The sequence below is a fragment of the Equus quagga genome, chromosome 17, assembly GCF_021613505.1.
Source record: "Equus quagga isolate Etosha38 chromosome 17, UCLA_HA_Equagga_1.0, whole genome shotgun sequence".
Lineage (NCBI taxonomy): Eukaryota > Metazoa > Chordata > Mammalia > Perissodactyla > Equidae > Equus > Equus quagga.
In genome coordinates this window covers 45,774,395-45,794,099 of record NC_060283.1, presented here as the reverse complement: position 1 = coordinate 45,794,099, position 19,705 = coordinate 45,774,395, and the positions used below count along the sequence as shown (strand labels likewise).

Genomic DNA, 19,705 nt, shown 5'->3' with positions numbered 1-19,705 from the left:
CCCCCGGCCTGTCTGGTTGATCTTTGGAGGATTTGCCCAGCTGATGTTCAGGTCCTTTCCCTGGCTTCTTGGTATGGCATCATAAGTGGTGAGTAGGATGTATTCAGCAGACGTCCAGCGCAATGAGCCACTTTCAGTAGCAGCTCACCCACTCTTCAAGAGGGAACAAATTGAAAAGTAACTGTATTTTTTATTTCTATCAACAACAAAATACTTCCATAATTTCACATCCCATTGCTTTTAGGAACACATATATTACAAATAAAGGAACTCCACAAACTTTAAAGATTAGTATTTATCAACACTTTTGTACACATACACAAATATTTTAATATAATGGTATCTGAAACGTTATTCATATAATTCTAGCACTGTCATAAGTATGAACTAAAAAGATTCTTTTAAATTTGGTAAAAACCATATATTTTACAATCTTCTATTTACATTTGAAATATGCTTAAATGTTACAAAAACATTCACTTTGACCTTTAAAATATGTGTACTTGGACTGGGTACTGAACATATTGTAACCGACAGCAAACTTATGGTTTGCTTCTGAGCTCCACATTCAGTGGAATTTCATGGCAAATATTCAGCTTGGCTTGATCAATGTCACTCAAAGAAAAAAAACAACATAAGAAATGTGCAAATCTGGAGGCTGGCAAAATTCGCAAGCTAGCGAGGTAAAAAAAAAAATATTAACACCATAAAAACTTCAAATAAATTAAATCTATCTTTCTCTTCCCCGAGATTAGCTGCAAATTCAGAAAGTTCTCTTAGAGGTGGACCTGACTTGGCAGACTTTCCCTCAAACGTCTGTGCTAGTTGACACGGAGACTGTGGGCACAGCTGGAGTCACTTTGCTAATTATTCGAGTGCAGGTTCGTTCCACTCCGCGCCTTGATGGGTCGTCCCTGAACATAATCTTAGGACAAAACGCAACACAACACAACAAAACGGTAAGAGAGAGGTTCATGTCATTATCTCCAAACACAAAATTAAAACCCAGAACAGTGATTTTTTTAATTCCCCATGGGACATCTGCAAATTTTGAAAATGCACTTATCAAAGTAGACGTGAAGAATTAAAAAAATTTTTTTTTTTTTTTGCAGGGGAAGATTTGCCCTATGCTAACATCTGTGCCAATCTTCCTCCTTTTATCCACCTCCCCACCCACTGCAAAGCCCCAGTATATAGTTGTGTAAGTTCTTCTAGTTCTTCTCTGTGAGCTGCTAACACAGCAAGGCTGCTCACAGGGTGCTGTGGTTCCATGTTCAGAAACGAACCTGGGCCGCTGAAGTGGAGCACACCGAACTTTAACCACTAGGCCAATTTTTTTCCAAGCCCATGTAGCCATTTTGGCAAGATTTAAAGTAGCTGCACAATACTCTTCAACTACCAGATATAGCTGTGGAAATGCTTAAAAAATCTTATGAATGCATCTAATTCCAGAATTTTATTTTATAAAGTTCATAATTCATAAACTAGTACAAAACATATATTTATAAAAAATATAAAAGTTTATAATTTATCTTCTTAAAATCGACCAACAAAGGAAACATCTGAAACCTCACTTAAATGTTTGCATTAATGGAAACGTAAGAAAAAAAAGTGTACCTTGACCTGATTTTACTTTTGAAAATGACGTTAATATGCCTAAATAATACTTTCCCGTCAGATCTGTTCAAATAACGATACGTAAACACAGAAACCCCAGGCACCTCTAAAATGGATCTCTCTACAGAAGAGACTTCGTAAATATTTTACATTTCTAGTTATGAAGGTTTTCCCACTAACTTCACAAATTGCTAGGCTTCAGTGCTCCCCTGTTCCAAGATAGAATTGCCACTTCTGTGCCTGCAGAGCACACAGCGTCCAAGTACCTCACACTACGAATTAATTATCCTTATGATCAGTGTCACAAGCGCTGCTTAAATAATTCGGCAAATAATGTGTCTAAAGAGTATCTGCCTCAAAGAGGGAAAAGCTGTTGCATCGCACCTGCCTGGCACCGTAGCATAGTGGACCTGCTCCTTTCTCTGTGTTTTATATGTGAAATCCATTACCACCATTGATTTCACTACGCCATTATCCTTCTAAATGTTTAAAGAGACTCCAAATGAGCATTTATATTTCTGTTTCATCCAGATACTTGTATGAATTACTTTCGTCTCCAGCACAGAAGGCTTTGATGATTTTTGGCTATTTATAAAATAGTGTGGTATTCTGGCTGCCTCTAAAGGTAATTATTGCCTGCTTGTCACGTTAGCAACTTAAACTGCTTGATCTCAGCATCTCCATCTTACACACTAGCATCCATTTGATCTTGTTCTATCTCTTTTCTTATACTGAAGGTTCTTTCATTAAATAGGTGGCTTCAGAATACCCTTTTAACTAAGAATTTTCTGGGCCCTCTTGGAGTGAATTGCGTAATTAATTTTTTTTTTAAAGATTGGCATCTGAGCTAACAACTGTTGCCAATCTTCTTTTTTTTTTAATTTTATTTTTTATTGCTTTTTCTCCCCAAATCCCCCCAGTACATAGTTGTATATTTTAGTTGTGGGTCCTTCTAGCTGCGGCATGTGGGACGCCGCCTCAGCATGGCCTGACGAACAGTGCCATGTCTGCGCCCAGGATCTGAACCAGCAAAACCCTGGGCCGCCAAAGCTGAGCGAGCAAACTTAACCACTAAGCCACTGGGCTGGCCCCTGCATAATTAATTTTATTTCTATTGTCCTATTTCTATGTCTATCTATCCATTCTAACTCTATTTTTACTTTTTAGAAGTTCAATGGTATAATTTCCCTTTTCACGGTAATTACACATGCACCTATTTCCAGAATATGTGCATGAGTAGATAGGTATGTGAAGGGATTCCTACGTTACGGATTATGGTTCATTCATTTATTATAGAATTATGCTAAAATTTGACTACCTTTCTCTCCACAGAGTTCAAACCCAAATATTATGGTCAGATGTCTTTTCATAAAAAAAATTGAGAAGCAAGAAAAACTTTTTTGTTATAAATCTGAGTTGAGATAAATACCCAATTTCTTAGTCCCACGGACTTTACAGGACCGTATCCTTTGCTAGCTGTTCCTGATTTCAGGAAATTGCTCATTACAACCAACCCGAAACACTTATCAAAGGTTGTCCTGAACATAGCTTATCTTGCTGTAGATAATTTATAGGTTTGCTATGGAAAGTCCATACTTATGATTGATAAGTATCAATTAAATAGTTTGTCCTCTAGAATCTCCCCTACAGAATTAGAAGTTTATGTGTTGTCCTTATTTTAATCTAAGGGAGAAATGTGGAATGGCCACATAGTAGAGTAAATCATTTTTAAGGAAAACTTTTCACGAAGATATCATGTACACTATGGTCACTGTCCAATATAAAGACCTATGTGACAAATCCCCATAGAAGCTCAGGACCAGCAGAAAGTTGATCTCTCCTGCCAACAGTTCTACTTGTTTTACTGAGTAACAAGACCTGTGCAATACATCATTTTCTTTGCGTCAGTCTCCAGGAAGCACAGAGTCAAATTTTGCTTTTCTGAGCAAAGGTTTTCTGGAAAAGAAATTATTTTTCCTCTCCCCTTAATCACCTGTCGCTGTCTTTGTGTTTTTGTTTTAGCACTTTGGGATACAGTGAATCTTTGTTTCGGTTACAAATGAGCACAAATATATTTTAGAAGTTGGTAATGAAGGAATTTTCTTTTTAAAAGCTAAGGTGTTAACTTCAGCTTTAATCAGTAGGCTTTTTTTTTTTTTATATGGGCGTACCTTGAAATGGAAATCAAGTTGTTCTAATTAAATAAACATTTAGAGAACACTAGTCACGATGGAGGTGTCTGGGGAAAATGAACAGCTAGGAAGAGATAGGTGGAGCAAAAGGCCACAAAGGGAGAGTAGACATAAGGAAAGAAAAACATACCACTTTTGCTTACAGTACTGAGGGAAATACTAGACACAGAGGAAGAGAAGCTGTATAAACACGGACCTCGACAGAGCTGCCAGGAGAAAAAGAGAAACGCATTTTTGCCCGAAGTTTCAAGGTCAGAGGCAATTTACAGTTGGAAATAAGCATTTCTTCACCACCTTTTCCAACTTTCAGATGCACTGTTTGTTCCTTTTGTTTCACTCTCAGATTTATGATTTCCCCACGCTATCAAGGAATCTCTCATGAGTATTTGGTTCCCACAACCCTTTAATAATCCCAAACCAAGACTTCCTCCACTAGGAAACCTATTGAGGGAGATTAATTCTCTCCAACAGAAGTCAATTAAGCATTTCCTTCTCTAGCCGCTAGGGAGAGTTTAAGATGTGGGTAGAAGGGGATGGAAAAGAAGAAACAAAACACATATGGGAAAGGCAATTAGAATAAAGGATTCGTAGCACACACTTCACGTTTTATGAATAGTGTTGATAGCGCTAGGCCATTTAAGGAAAGGAAAGGGAACTAATATTTAATGAGTGGAACTATGCATGAGGCACTATTGGGAGATTAGTTCAAATGCTCTCCCTCAATTATTCTGTGAAGAACACATCTAACTCCTGGAGGGGACCACAGTGATGAGAGGTCCAGGTAGAGTGTGAGGGTTGATGGATGCTGGGAAGTATGCCAAAAAGCAGCACTTGGCTTTCAACCACTTGATTCTCAGCACCCCAATACTGTGACCAGTGAATGTCCACATTTTGTACACGGCCTTACAGAACATGCTGAGTACACGTCAAAAATCATAGATGACTTGCTTGTGGGGTGGGGGATTGAGTTTTATCCTAATTCTGCACATCTTCAAGACTGCAGGCAGTCTTGACCATAAAAGGGCATGACCCCAGTCCTAGTGTTCTTCCTGAGTACGATGCAGAGAGCCCTAGTAGCAGAAGTGTGGAACTCCACATCACAGCATGGCAGTTGTGAGGTCCTAAAGCACGGGTGACTGGAGTGGCAGAAAACCGTAGTGGGAATGCCACCCAATGTTCCTTGGTGACTAACAGTACCCATCTGTTCTAGAAAACCAACAGCTCATAGGATAGCGATCAACATTTCTGAAAACTGTGGAAAGCATATGAGTTCTCATCATCTTTTTCTACAGATTTTTTTCCAAGCTGATCTCTTCTTTGAGGAAAGGGGTGTTGTGCATGGGGGAGAGAACAACTCAGCAGCGTGGTGTTCATGGGAGGTACAGTGATTTCAGCAGCAAGAAGAGAGACTCTTTCTGGTCCTTCTGGCATTGGGGATAAAACAGATACTTCCTATGACCCAGGTGCATGGGCCACCCCAAGGAAGGCCTTACCTGCTCGTTCATGATTGTGGAGAGTTCACCAAGCATGTCCTTGTAATGGGACCTCAGTTCTTCCTGGTACTCCAGCTGGTCCTCCTTGATGAGGCGCTCATTCACATCAAGGGCCTGCCCACAGGCATCTGCAAATTGCCTTTAGTGACAGAAATAAAGAATTAACCACCAGCCAATCAAAATCAGGCTGCTGATATACTCTACCACCTGGAAGAGGGTTGGTCAGGTGTCTTCCTGGGGAATTCATGACTCCTTGTCTGAAAGAGACTGAGAAAGAACATCCCAAAAAAGAAAAGTTACCTGAAGATTTCCTTCAAAAGCTTTACTTGGTTGTCAGGGTATTTCTTTGCATTGGTTTCTTCAAGAAAAGCTCGTGCGTAGGCCATTGGTCCAGCATTAACCTATCGAGGAGAAGAGAATTGGCTGAAGGTTCCTCCTCCATGGAGCCTTCTCCACAGCTGGAAGGAGTAGCAACTGTGGGCACCAACGTGTGGCACCCCAATCCTCCCACATTGCCTTGTAGACTACTAATTTGTTATCTGTCTTATGTGCTGTCTCTCAACTAGTCATTAAACTGCTAAAGGATGAATCAGGCTACACTTCACTACCATCCTTCCCAAACTTCAGTCACTTGGTCACCATTTCACACTTTTGCCACATCCACATACTGCTCTAACTGTTATTTTCTTAATATCTTTGAAAACTAGACTCACTTTTATTTACTTATAAAATAAATTTAAGTTTAAAAGCTGTGAAATCAAATATTTAATGTGCTGGGGTTTTTTTCTATTAACTTTAAAATAAACACATAACTATTAATAAGAGACATTCCATGGTGGTAGTGGTGTCTGCACCGCCATGGAAGTCACTCTTCTACTGTATTCCCGTTGACAGTCTGGCTTAGATTCTGGCCCAAGGAGGCATTTATCAGATTTGCTGAATGAATGCACAATGCCAGATACTGTTCAAGCTCCCACATATGAGTAAGCTCACACTAGTGAAGGAGTCCCTATTCCTTAGTGCTTATAGTCTTTAAATGTGGCTGTGGGGCTTGGAAGGACTAAGGTGAAAGAAGAAGGAAGCTAATACTGGATTTGAGCCGTCTTCAGATGACCATGATCACCAGGTATTGCCAGTGTGGTAGAATGTGTAAACAGTACTGGAGGCTCTCCTCTGCTTCTCCACATCCAAGCTCCACTTTCCTCTGCTCAGCTCTGTGCTGAGGGAAGCTGCCCCACCTGGAGTATAACAATGGTTCTCTTGCCTTCTGGCTCTTTAAAATGTATTATTATTTTTTTAGAGTCAGCATGGAGGACACAAACACGGGGTGGGTAGGGAAGAGGAGAGCCAGGTCACGATCAGGATCAACATTCCTGATTTTTCCTTGGGCTCCAATAGAGCTCTGCATGGTATTGTTATTGGCAAGCCTTTATTTAAAATTTTAATACTTTGTTCATTATGAATTTTTGGCACTATTTTTGATTTTTAACAATATTGCATTAAAATATTATTTTATCTTGATTACTTAGTTGTTTTGGTGCCCCCTTAAATTTTGTGCCCCAGGTGAGTGCCTCACTTTCCCCACCCTATCTTAGCCCCAATAGGATATTTGGCCCCAGGGCTTCCTTCTTGCAGTCCTTTAAGCAGAGGCCATGCCTGTCTGTCTATCATCACCTGGCTCTCCCAGCTCTCTGTCTGCTTCCACTAACACTTCTCTCTCTTGAGTCTTCAAGTCTAGGGAGGGTCACAGCCCTTTAGTGTTGCTAGTTCTTGTGTCTGCCTTTGTTAATTTTCCTAAATGCTGCTCACACTTTTTTAAGTGGTCTAATTTATTATATTTTCTTTAATCACCCACTGACAGAATGCCATCTGCTTTTTGTTAGGACAAAAAGTCAGATAAATATTGAAGGACATTTTATGAATTAATGAACATTTCTCAAAAATTTGTTTATAAGTGATGTCTGCAACACGGTGAAGTGAGCTGTTCCCTTTATCTCTCCCTCTTTGAACTAAAACTAAATGGACATTCATTGACCAATGGAGGATACCCACACAGCACAAGAGGACACCTGAGAGACCAATTTAGCTATATATCTGAAGGTGGATGGACTAGTTCCCCGGGAAGTGATAGAGAAATGTGAGCATCCCCCATCCTTCCCCAGTGGCCCTGTGCACATGCTTGAATGCTTTCCTGGCCAATGCGAGTACCCATAGTACCGCTGTGGCCACAAAAGTGGGAATGTGCCTTGGTGCAACTGTGAGAAGAGGCAGTGGCAGCTCTGGGCCTGCAAATGAATGCTTTTCTGGCTGGTGGGAGACCCCATCCTCTTGCTGTGGTCCCAATGAGTGGCCCAGGCTTGGACCCCATGAAGAAGCCCTGCCCACAAACCACAGGGCCTGGCATGACCATAAGAAGAGGCGGTGGCATATATTTGTGCACATGCAAATGCTTTCCTGGTTGGCATGAATGCCCATAGTAGCACTGCAGTCCCACAAGTGGAAATGTGCCTCGGTGTGGCAGCAGCCCTGAGACTGCGTGCAAATGCTTTCCTGGCTAGTGGGGGCACCCATTGGACCCACAAAACTTCCAGCAGATGGGATGGAATCAGATACACAGCTCCTGCTTCCTCCCAGTGATAGCAGGTGAAATCTGCAACCTGATACTACCACAAACGCACTGGCAAAAGATTAATCTTTAAACACTATGAGAAACTACAGCAACAATTCAGAACAGAAGGAAAATGACAAATCTCCAGAAACCAACCCTGAAGTCACAGAAATTTATAATCTAAATGACAGAGAATTCAAAATAGCTGTCATAAAGAGACTCAAAGAGTTACAAGAAAACTCAGAAAGACAGTTAATGAACTCAGGAATAAAATTAATGAGAAGAAGGAATACTTCATCATAGAGATTGAAACTATATGAAAAAAGCAGAAATTCTGGAAATGAAGAACACAATTAATGAGATAAAAAATAATCTAGAATCCTTAAAAAATACAGCTGACTTTATGGAGTAAAGAATTAGTGATTTAGAGAATATAAATATAGAAATGCTTCAGATGGAGGAGGGAAGAGAACTAAGATTTTAAAAAATTGAAGGAATTCTTCAAGAAACATCAAACCCAATTAGGAAAAGCAACACAAGGATTATAGGTATTCCAGATGGAGAAGAGAGGGAGAAGTGAACAGAGAGCTTGTTTGAAGCAATAATAGCTGAGAACTTCCCAAACCTGGGGAAAGAACTGGACTTGCAAATACATGAAACCAATAGAACTCCTAATTACATCAATGCTAACAGACCTTCTCTGAGGTATATAATAGTAAAACTGCCAAACTTCAATGACAAAGAAAAAATATTAGGAGCAGCAAGGCAGAAGAAAATAACCTACAAAGGAACTCCTGTCAGGCTTTCAGCTGATTTCTCAGCAGAATCTTTCAGGCTAGGAGAGAATGGAATGATGTATTCAAAATATTGAGAGACAAAAACTTTCAGCCAAGACTACTCTATCCAGAGAAACTCTCTTTCAGATACGATAAAGGAATAAAAACTTTGCCAGATAAACAAAAGTTGAGAGAGTTCATCACCACTAGCCCTCCCATACAAGACATTATTAAGGATGTTCCCATACCTGAAACAAAAAGGCAAAGGTCAACGAACCTTTGAGCAAGGGGATAAATAGAAAAAAATCAGAAAACTACAGCTCTCTTTCAGAATAGGGTAACAAATAATTAATTATAACTTAAAATATAAAGGAAAGAAAGCATCAAAAGTAACTATAAACCCTTCAAATTAGTGACAAATTCACAACACAAAACAGAATGATTTGTGACAATAACTCAGAAGGGGACAAGGAAAGGGATGGAGCCTGCTTGGGCTAATGGAGATAAGAGGCTATCAGAAAATGGACTATCTGGGGCTGGCCTGGTGGTGCAGTGGTTAAGTGCACACGTTCCACTTCTCAGCGGCTCGGGGTTTGCTGGTTCAGATCCTGGGTGCGGATATGGCACTGCTTGACAAGCCATGCTGTGGTAGGCATCCCACATATAAAGTAGAGGAAGATGGGCATGGATGTTAGCTCAAGGCCAGTCTTCCTCAGCAAAAAGAGGAGGATTGGTGGCAGTTAGCTCAGGGCTAATCTTCCTCAAAAAAAAAAAGAAAGAAAGAAAATGGACTATCTCATCTTTGAGACCTTCTAAACAAACCTCAGGGTAACCACTAAATAAAAAGTCAGAGCAGAGCCAGAATTCATAAAAAAAGAGAAAACTGAGAAAACCTCCAAAGAAAACCACTAAAATGAAACGGCAGTCAGAAGTACAAAGGAAGAGAAACAATGGAACATAATGGAAACATAGAACAACGAGAAAACAAGAGATAAAATGGCAATATTGTGTCCTCATACAACAATAATCACTTTAAATGTAAATGGATTGAATTCTCCAATCAAAAGACACAGAGTAGCTGGATGGATTAGAAAACAAGACCCAAGAGTATGCTGCCTCCAGGAAACACATGATAGCTCTAAAGTCAAACATAGGCTCAGAGTTAAGGGATGGAAGATGATACTCCAAGCAAATGGCAAGCAAAATAAAGCAGATTTAGTCATACTTATGTCAGACAAAGCAGACTTCAAGATAAAAAAGATAATGAGAGACAAACAGGGGCAGTATATAATGATAAAACGTACTTTCTTCCAAAGGACATAACACTTACAAATATATATGCACCTAACACAAGAGCACCAAAGTACACAAAGCAACTATTAACAGACCTAAAGGGAGACATTAACAGCAACACAAAAATGGTAGGAGACCTCAACACCCCACTTACATCAATGGATAGATCATCAAGGCAGAAGGTCAACAAGGAAATAGTGGATTTAAATGAAATACTTATCAGATGAACTTAATAGATATAAATAGAGCATTCCATCCAAAAACAGCAGAATACACATTCTTCTCAAGTGCACATGAAACATTCTCAAAGACAGACCATATGTTGGGAAACAAGACAAGCCTCAATAAATTTAAGAAGATTGAAATCATATCAAGCGTCTACTCCAACCACAATGTTATGAGACTAGAACCCAACTACAAGAAAAAAGCTAAGAAAGTCACAAATATGTGGAGACTAAACAACAAAGTACTGAACAACCATTGGGTCAATAGAGAAATCAAAGGAGAAATTTAAAAATACCCGGAGACAAACAAGAATGAAAATTCAACATACCAACTCTTGTGTGATGCAGCAAAAGCAGTTCTAAGGTGGAAATTCATAGCAATACAGGCTCGCTTCAACAAACAAGAAAAATACCAAATAAGTAATCTTAAGCAACACCTAACAGAACTAGAAAAAGAAGAATAAATGAAGCCCAAAGTCATCAGAAGGAGAGAAATAATAAAAATGAGAGCAGAAACAAATGAAATAGAGACTAAAAAAACAGTAGAGGGGTAGCCCCAGTGGCCAAGTGGTTAAGTTCAGCATGCTCCAATTCAGCAGCCTGACTTTGGTTCCTGGACATGGACCCACACTGCTCTGTTAGCAACCATGCTGTGCTGGTACCCACATTATGAAAAAAAAATAGATGAAGATTGGCATGTATGTTAACTCAGGGCGAATCTTACTCAACAAAAACAAACAAACAAACAAACAAAAAACCAGTAGAAAGAATCAATGAAACTAAGAGCTGGTTCTCTGAAATTGACAAACTTTTAGCCAGACTCACTGAGAAAAAAGGAGAGAAGTCTCAAATAAATAAAATTAGGAATGAAAGAGGAGAAATTACAATGGATACCACAGAAAGACAAAGGATTATATGAGAATACTACAAAAAATGATATGCCCACAAATTGGGTAACCTAGAAGAAATGGATAAATTCTCAGACTTATACAACCTACAAAAACTGAATCAAGAAGAAATAGAGAATGTGAATAGGCCTATCACAAGTAAAGAGATCGAAACAGTAATCAAAAACCTCCCAGAAAACAAAAGTCCAGGACCAGATGGCTTCTCTGGAGAATTCCACCAAACATTCAAAGAAGATTTAATACCTATCCTTCTCAAAATATTCCAAAAAATTGAAGGAGATGGAACACTTCCTGAGTCATTCTATGAGGCCAGCATCATCCTGATACCAAAACTAGGCAAGGACAACACAAAGAAGGAAAGCTACAGGCCAATATTGCTGATGAACATAGATACAGAAACCCTCAACAAAATATTGGAAAACCAAATACAGCAATATATTAAAAGGATTATATACCATGATCAAGTGGTATTTATACCATGGACACTGGGATGGTTCATCATCCGCAAGTCAATCAGTGTGATATACCACATTAACAAAATGAGGCATAAAAATCCTATGATCATCTCAATGGATACTTAGGCTCAATAGATGCAGAGAAAGCATTCGACAAGATCCAACATTCATTTATGATAAAAACTCTCAATAAAATGGGTATAGAAAGAAAGTACCTAAACATAATAAAGGCCATACATGACAAATCCATACTCAACATCATACTTAGCAGTGACAAACTAAAAGCCATCCCTCTGACAACAAGAAGAAGACAAGGGTGCCCCCTCTCGCTACTCTTGCTGTTTGCAGATGACATGATTCTATAGAAAGAAAACCCTAAAGAACCCATCAGAAAACTATTAGAAATAATCAGCAACTACTGCAAAGTTGCAGGGTACAAAATCAACTTACAAAAACCATTTGCATTTCCATATTCGAATAACGAACTAACAGAAAGAGAACTCAAGCATACAATCCTATTTACAATTACAACATAAAGAATAAAATATCTAGGAATAAATTTAACCAAAGAGGTAAAAGACTTATACACTGAAAACTGTAAGACATTATTGAAATAAATTGAAGAAGATATAAAGAAATGAAAAGATATTCCATGCTCCTGGACTGGAAGAATAAACACAGTTAAAGTGTCCATATTACTGAAAGCAATCTAAGATTCAATGCAATCCCAATCAGAATCCCCATGACATTCTTCACGGAATTAGAACAAAGAATCCTAAAATTTATATGGAACAACAAAAGACTCCGAATAAACCAAGCAATCCTGAAAAAAAAAAAAAAGAACAAAGCTGGAGGCATCACAATCCCTGACTTCAAAATATACTGCAAAGTTATAGTAATCAAAACAGCATGGTACTGGTATAAAAACAGACACACAGATCAAGGGATCAGAATCGAGAGCCCAGAAATAAACTCACACATCTATGGACAGGTAATTTTTGATGAAGGATCCAAGAACATACAACGGAGAAAGGAAAGTCTCTTTAATAAATGGTGTTGGGAAAACTGGAAAGTCACATGCAAAAGAATGAAAGTAGACCATTATATTGCACCATACACAAAAATTAACTCAAAATGGATTAAAGACTTGAATGTAAGACCTGAAACCATAAACTCCTAGAAGAAAATATAGGCAGTACACTCTTTGACACTGGTCTTAGCAGCATCCTTTCGAATACCATGTCTACTCAAGCAAGGGAAACAAAAAAAATTAACAAATGGGACTACATCAGATTAAAAAGCTTCTGCAAGGCAAAGGAAACTGTGAACAAAATGAAAAGACAACCCACCAACTGGGAGAAAGTATTTGCAAATCATATATCTGACAAGGTGTTAATTTCCAAAATATATAAAGAAGTCATACACCTCAACAACAAAAAAGCAAACAACCGGATCAAAAAATAGGCAGAGGATATGAGAAGACATTTCTCCAAAGAAGATATACATGGCCAACAGACACATGAAAAGATGTTCAACATCACTAATTATTAGGGAAATGCAAATCCAAAACTATAATGAGATATCATCTTCCACCTGTCAGAATGGCTACAATTATCGAGACAAAAAATAAATATTGGAGAGGATGTGGAGGAAAGGGAACCCTTATACACTGCTGAGGGGAGTACAAACTGGTGCAGCCACTATGGAAAACAGTATGGAGAGTTCTCAAAAAATTAAAAATAGAAATACCATATGATCCAGCTATCCCACTACTGAGTATTTATCCAAACAACTTGAAATCAGCAATTCCAAAGAGATTTATGTACCCCTATGTTCACTGCGGCATTATTCACAATAGCCAAGATGGAGGGACCTTGAGGGTATGAGACAGAGAAAGTCCAATACTGCATGATTTCACTCATATGTAGAAGATAAACAAACACATGGATAAAGAAAACAGATTCGAAGTTACCAGAGGGGAAGGGGGCTCGAGGATGCACGAAAGGGGTAAAGGGGCACATATGTATGATGATGGATAAAAATTAGACTTCTGGTGCTAAGTATGTGCCATCTATACAGAAATTGATAGAAATGTACACTTGAAATTTCACAATGTTATAAACTTTTATGATTTCAATAAAATAATTGAAAAAAATTGTTTTTGAACAGTTATATAAAGCTCGCAAAGACAGATATTTATGACAGCCACATTTATTCATTAATTAATTCATTTGTTTGAATTTAGAGTGTAGAATATAGTTTACCCAGAGAAGAGGGGATGGGAGGTTTGAAGAAGAAGAAATTTTATTTCAGCCTAACTCAGGAAAAGCTTATCTCCACGTATTTGGCACCATCGACATGCATTTACAACTCAACAAAATTTTAAAGACTCAGATAAAGGTGCTGGATGGTATCACAAACAGATAAACATTTCTTTATACCCTTTGTAAAAAATTCCAAGGGCATTTTATACCAGAGTTCACTAGCTGTGTGCAGCTCACCTGTGGGCGTGCTTACCTTCACACTGACACTTCCTTGGAGTTTGAGCTGCAATCTGATCATGTCCACTTCTTCCATTGTGCAAAGCTGATTAAGCTCAGAAACTTTCTTGGACATCTCATCAATTGCCACTTCAATAGGATTCAGTTCTGTGCTCGACTGGCTTATGACTTGTATTCTCTTCTTCACATAAGGGAACAAGTGACTTGCTGCACAAAAGCAATACAAGACATTAAGAGGGAGAGGGTTAGTGAAGAGTCAAGGGTTCCCCATAGGCCAGATGATCTTGTATTTTTTCTTGGCACATAGCACATTCCATCCTGCACGTTTTCTGTGTACATGAGCTATTTTTTCTCCCACGCGCCGTGTTCTCCTACATCTCTTAACTTTTATCCCAGCTACTTTCGCCTGGCATACTCTTCCACGCTGCCCCTGCTGTGGCCTCATTCTCAAGGCAGGATTAAGACCTCCAGAGTCTCTAAACACTGGAAAGATGATACCTTCCACTACAATTTGTAACTCAAATGAAAACTGCACTAAACCACAATAAAGAATGCCTAAATATATACTAAAGAGTATATATTATAATAGCTTTGTTCTAGACTTTTTTTTTATTACAAACATTCCGGAAGGTTACTGAAGGTGAATGTTTCCCATAATTTGGATGTCACTGCAGTTCACGTGTCTATTGCATAATCTAGGATTGCTGAGCTCTCAAGACAGCTTAGGCACTACTTGTCCAGAATGCCCTTGCCCATCCTTCCTCTCAGTCTGCCTTTGGAGCCCCTCCTGTGTGTTCTCGTTTCATCTCTCATGCTGTGCTCAAATAAAATTTTTGCTTTACTTGGCTCCTTCTCCTACCAGACTGTGAGCACCTGGAGGGCAAGAATTGAATTTTATTTATTTGAATTGCCAGAACTGTGCCCAACACCTAGAGGCACTGATTAAATGCTCAATAAATGACAGGAAGACTAGCTCATGGAACAGATCTAGTAGTACAGGAAGCGATATTGATCATCCTCTGCATTCATTGTACAGATGAGGAACCTGAATTCCAGGGTGGTTCAGAATCTTGCCTCAAAGCACACAATTCTGAGAGCTGCTATCCCTGAAGGAACTCAGGGTACCTCCAGGGAGAGAGGAGCGGTAAGTTCGGAGTGCCTTTCCCAAGACACCGACACCATGACCTTTACGACTGTAAGATCTAAAGGGAAGAGGTGTATAAAGTAGCTCTACTGACAATTTCCCTTCTGGTTGATTCCTCAAGGCCCTCTTGACAGAGAATAAAGAAGGGCAAGTCTCCTCTTCCTGGCAAACCTTTCCAACATAGCACATTGTGAGTACATGTCTGCCAGACTGGAATGTCTTGATATCCCCTAGTACAGCCTAACAAGGGAATGTGCATTGGCACCACCGCGCATGCGCAGCTGCTCGGCAGGCCGGCACCTACTTGTCAGGACCGTGCGCCGTTTGCACTGCTCCTCCACGCCACCATGCTTCTTGCCCGACAGCGTAAAGGGCGTCTCAAAGACAAAGCGGTTGATGTTGTGGTGCATTTCGAAATCAGTCTTCCGGTCCTCTATTTCCTTTTCCTCAAAGAAGGGCGTGACATAGGTCACCTGGATGTAGGCATATTTGGGGTCCAAATCCTTGGGGTTTACCTGTGTTACATTATAGTGAAAGAAGGAGTGGTGAGCCGTAAGGTGTTCCTGACAGAAGCAGGAAGTTCTGTATTCCCCCCAGTTGGCATCCTGAGGGGGCTGTCTCTCTCCCCTTGGAGAGGAATGGGCATCGTATCATTTAGGAGCTGGGTGGGACCCCAGAAAGGGTACCTGGCTGGACTGTGGTGAAGTAGCCAAATGGTGGTGGAGGTAGGATTGGAGCCAGCTAATGAAGTAGCTGAAGCTCCTCGAAATGTAAGTACCTGGCTGTGTTATATTATTTAATCCTATTTTCTTTCCCTTCTGTAATGAATGTTCTCATCTTTGTCTAGAATACAAGCTTCTTGAGAGTGGAAATATATCTTTTTGTCCCTCTACAATTCAGCCACGTACCTAGACCGGGGCCAACAGCTCTGCACTTGTAATGTCAAGGGAGATTCCTGTCTATTTGGTGGATTACTGATGAACTATCACACAAATGCACACATGTTTATTTGCAATTTCTCTAATTCATTCCTTTATCTGCAATAAATCATTTTATATAGTTTCTTTACTACTTCTGCTTTGGTGAATAGGCATGACAAATAGCTAGGAAGACAGGCTAGGGGCGGGGGGGGGGGGGGGGAGGAGGTCCCAAGAAAAGCCAGGATATTGCTCTTGTTTCCTTCCAGGTTGGAAGAGATGATTCACAGCCTCTTTTCTAATGGTACTTTGAAGAAATTTCAAACTTCATCCAACTTTCTCCATGTGTCTTACCCATCCACTGCCTATCCAGTTCCAGAGATTTAAGGGAGCTCATGAACTTCCTTGTAATGCTGCTAATAATTACATGGTAAGATGAGGATAATTGTATCATTTTACAGATTAAAAAAAATTTGGAGATTCAGAGTGACCACCTAATTTCTCCAAGATGGGACACTAGCCGATAAGCGGTGTCAGGGTGGAATGAAGACTCCAGTTGTTCTGACACCACATCAGGCATTTTTCTCATCTCACTAGGAACTCTGTACTTTCTATTTAGGAGTGCCACCATGGCAGTGCCTCTAGTTTTGTCCACCATTATGGGAGAAGGGATTGTGCCTTTCAAGCTAAGGAGGAGAATGATGAACACATTTGTAACAACTTCTGCCCAGACCCAGCAATCTCATGGCCAGACCATTGTGAATACCAACTTTATAAGAGGACAAGGGAAAAAAGACCTCTTTTGTGGTCCAGTAGAGGCCTATACAATTGGGCACCAACTAGCTTTTCTGGCTCCATCTTCTGCCACATTCTTCTCTCCAATCTGTGTCTCAAAGACCTGCGCTTCTCTAAATATTCTCCCTTTCATTCCTCCTTGTCACTGCATATGCAGGGCTTCTCAGAATGTCTCATGTTTCCAGAAAACACCTTCTCACCTCGCAATTCCCAGCTCAAACATCACCTCCTCTGTGAAGCACTGTCCAGCCAAGAATGAGCTGTTCGGGGAGCCCTCTGCCCTGAGCTTTCCTTGTATGACTTGGCATGTCTCCCGTGGTACTTGGACGCACTCTATTTAATTGCTGTTTGCACACATCCTTCTCTTTTTAGCCCCAGGTGATCTCTGTGACCTCTGGAAGGAAAAGACTGTGTGCGCCCCAGCTCCTAGTTCTGGGCCTGGCATGCAGTAGGTGCTTAACAGAGGCTGGCTGAATGAATGAAAGTGTATTAGAAGATTCTGAGTAATCTCATTAGAGGATGTAAGCCTTTGCTTTCTGGAGCCATGAGGAGGTTAACTGGATGTTCACAGGTTAATGCGATGTAAGTGGCAAGTCTGCTACTATCACAGAGGATAATTTCAAAATTGGTATGACTCAGAAAGACCTCTATGACCAAATAAATACTTTTTGCTGCTTCCTCCAAGTCCAATATTGGGCCCAATCACTTTAACCCTTTGGTTGTAATTCAAATGCAAATAACCTATAGGAAAAGTAGAGAATTTAGTAAGTTGTCTCTAAGATTACCTAAAAGTACTCAAATAAACACACATAATGTTTCTGACCCAAAAAAAAAAAATCACTAGTCAACCAACCAATAAACAAACAGGTAAAACATCCAAAATAGTTTAGGTAGTTTACTTTGCGTGGTCAGGCAGAAAGTGAAAATTTTAGTAAATGTAGCTAAAAAATAAATGTAGTTAAAAAATAAAAAAAAAGCCGATTCTTTGCACTTGCATGAATATTGATTCTCCTCTACCTTGTTGGAGTCCTGGATTATCTTCACGTTGTCTGCTCCGAATTTATCTGCATAGAGCTTCAGCAGTCTTTGGGAAATCTCAGAGAGACCTGTCAGTTTAGGCTCTTTATAAATATACTCTTTACCTTCTTCTTCTTCAAAAAACCCCTATGGAAGACACATAATGGACCACCGATTTTATTAGAGGACTCCAATCGCAAATCACAAACACAACAAAAGCCATTTACTTAAACAATATATCCAGTCTGTTGGTTGTCATCCAAGGCATTGATTAGCACCCTCTGCAATCAAAATCAAAGAAAGATCCAGTGAAGAAAACAAAATATCATGTTAGAATCAGTCATTGATGTAAGTATTTCCTACGCAGGCCAAAGAATCTCATGAAATATCTTGCACGTCTTTTCACTCTTTGTAGAAATGAATGGTAATACCTGCTTGCATATATTTTGGGGGAAGAATGCCCTCATGTGGCAGCCTGGGGTAGAACATAGAGTCTGGAGTAAATTTTGGCATTTTTCAAAGAGCAGTAATGATTTTTAATAAGGTCTTCACGAGTCTTTGAAACTAACAAAGGAAACACTGTACGCCATGGAACGCTATCTAATGAGCTGATACGCGTCCTACATCATTTCAGATGAAACGCTGAACACATAACAGAAATTACACGTGGTATGCTTCCAAGTACTGTTATTGCTAAAATTACATTAATCCGTCTTCAGGCGGCTGAGGTAACTTGGCTATATGCAAAGTCATTATTCAATTTCCTTTACTAATAGATCTTTTACATTCTTGCAAAGCTAGACCTTATAGGATCGAAAATAGTAACCTTGCCATCGTTTTTATGCCATAGGAGCAAGTAGGTTTTAGCCTCTATTAATTTGCTTGTCCGGTTTGAAACAGGGGGAAGGGAAGATCCCATTATCTGAGGATAACTATGTGAGGCAATCTTTTTAGTTCCTTCTCTTTAAGAGAGACAGAACGTTTTTCCTGTGGAATACATGTCGCCCCAGAATACGAGACTAAGTCTGGAGTTAGGAATGCACTTGTCTCTCATTTCTTCTAACTACCGAATTTGCCTCAAGGACATGGCTTTTGAGGGCTGAGTGAAGATACTGGAGGTCACAAAGAATCTTAGCTGTATTCTTCTTGTTTATCATTTTTGACTATTTTAAAAAATATTCATTATATGTAAAAAAATGTATAAAATGTTCCATTGCTGTATTTTTCACAGCTAATGTGAGGCAATCTAAGAATAGTGATTAAAACACGTCTGTGTGGTCCTTTACACTTGTAAAGCACTTTCACCCATGTAAATGTGGTCATCCTGAGCAGCATACTTTGTGTCATCAGTGAGCTGTAACAGTACATTTGTGGAAGCCAAGGCACATTTTCCGGCACAGGTCTTGTCAAGCAGGTAATTGCCTGTTTCCTTGTGCATCTCCCTAATTGACTCTGGGCTTTTTAAAGGCAGGAAAGTGTCTTGTTGAACACTGAGTGTCCAGTATTTAGCACAGTGTCTGGTCTTTAGGGGGATGTCCCTCTACATTTGTTGAATGAATAGACAGATAAATGAAATAGTTCTTAGTGGACATACATCTTAAAAAGGTACATTTGCACAAGGTATAACTAGAAAAGATTCCATTGTTTTTAATAAAGACATGTTTATTGAATCTTTTCTTTGAGAAGTGTTCAAGACCAAACAGCTGATTATGAGGACCTTGAGCCTAAACTACGTAAAGAAAAAAGTGACGTGTGATGTTGAAAG

At 39.6% G+C, this 19,705-nt stretch overlaps 1 protein-coding gene across 4 annotated transcripts in view; it reads right to left on the bottom strand.

The window, feature by feature from the left end:
* Positions 1-201: 201 nt before the first annotated feature.
* The window catches only part of DOCK10 (dedicator of cytokinesis 10), a 262,527-nt gene continuing 243,023 nt past the window's right edge, over positions 202-19,705 (bottom strand). For all 4 annotated transcript variants that reach the window (XM_046644370.1, XM_046644368.1, XM_046644369.1 and 1 more), the window contains exons 51-56: positions 17,941-18,087; positions 15,516-15,726; positions 14,084-14,274; positions 5,603-5,703; positions 5,303-5,441; positions 202-925 (exon numbers count right to left, since the gene is read on the bottom strand). In XM_046644370.1, coding sequence (XP_046500326.1) covers positions 809-925; positions 5,303-5,441; positions 5,603-5,703; positions 14,084-14,274; positions 15,516-15,726; positions 17,941-18,087 — 906 coding nt within the window. In that variant the 3' untranslated portion in view covers positions 202-808. The remainder of the gene's footprint in view (positions 926-5,302; positions 5,442-5,602; positions 5,704-14,083; positions 14,275-15,515; positions 15,727-17,940; positions 18,088-19,705) is intronic.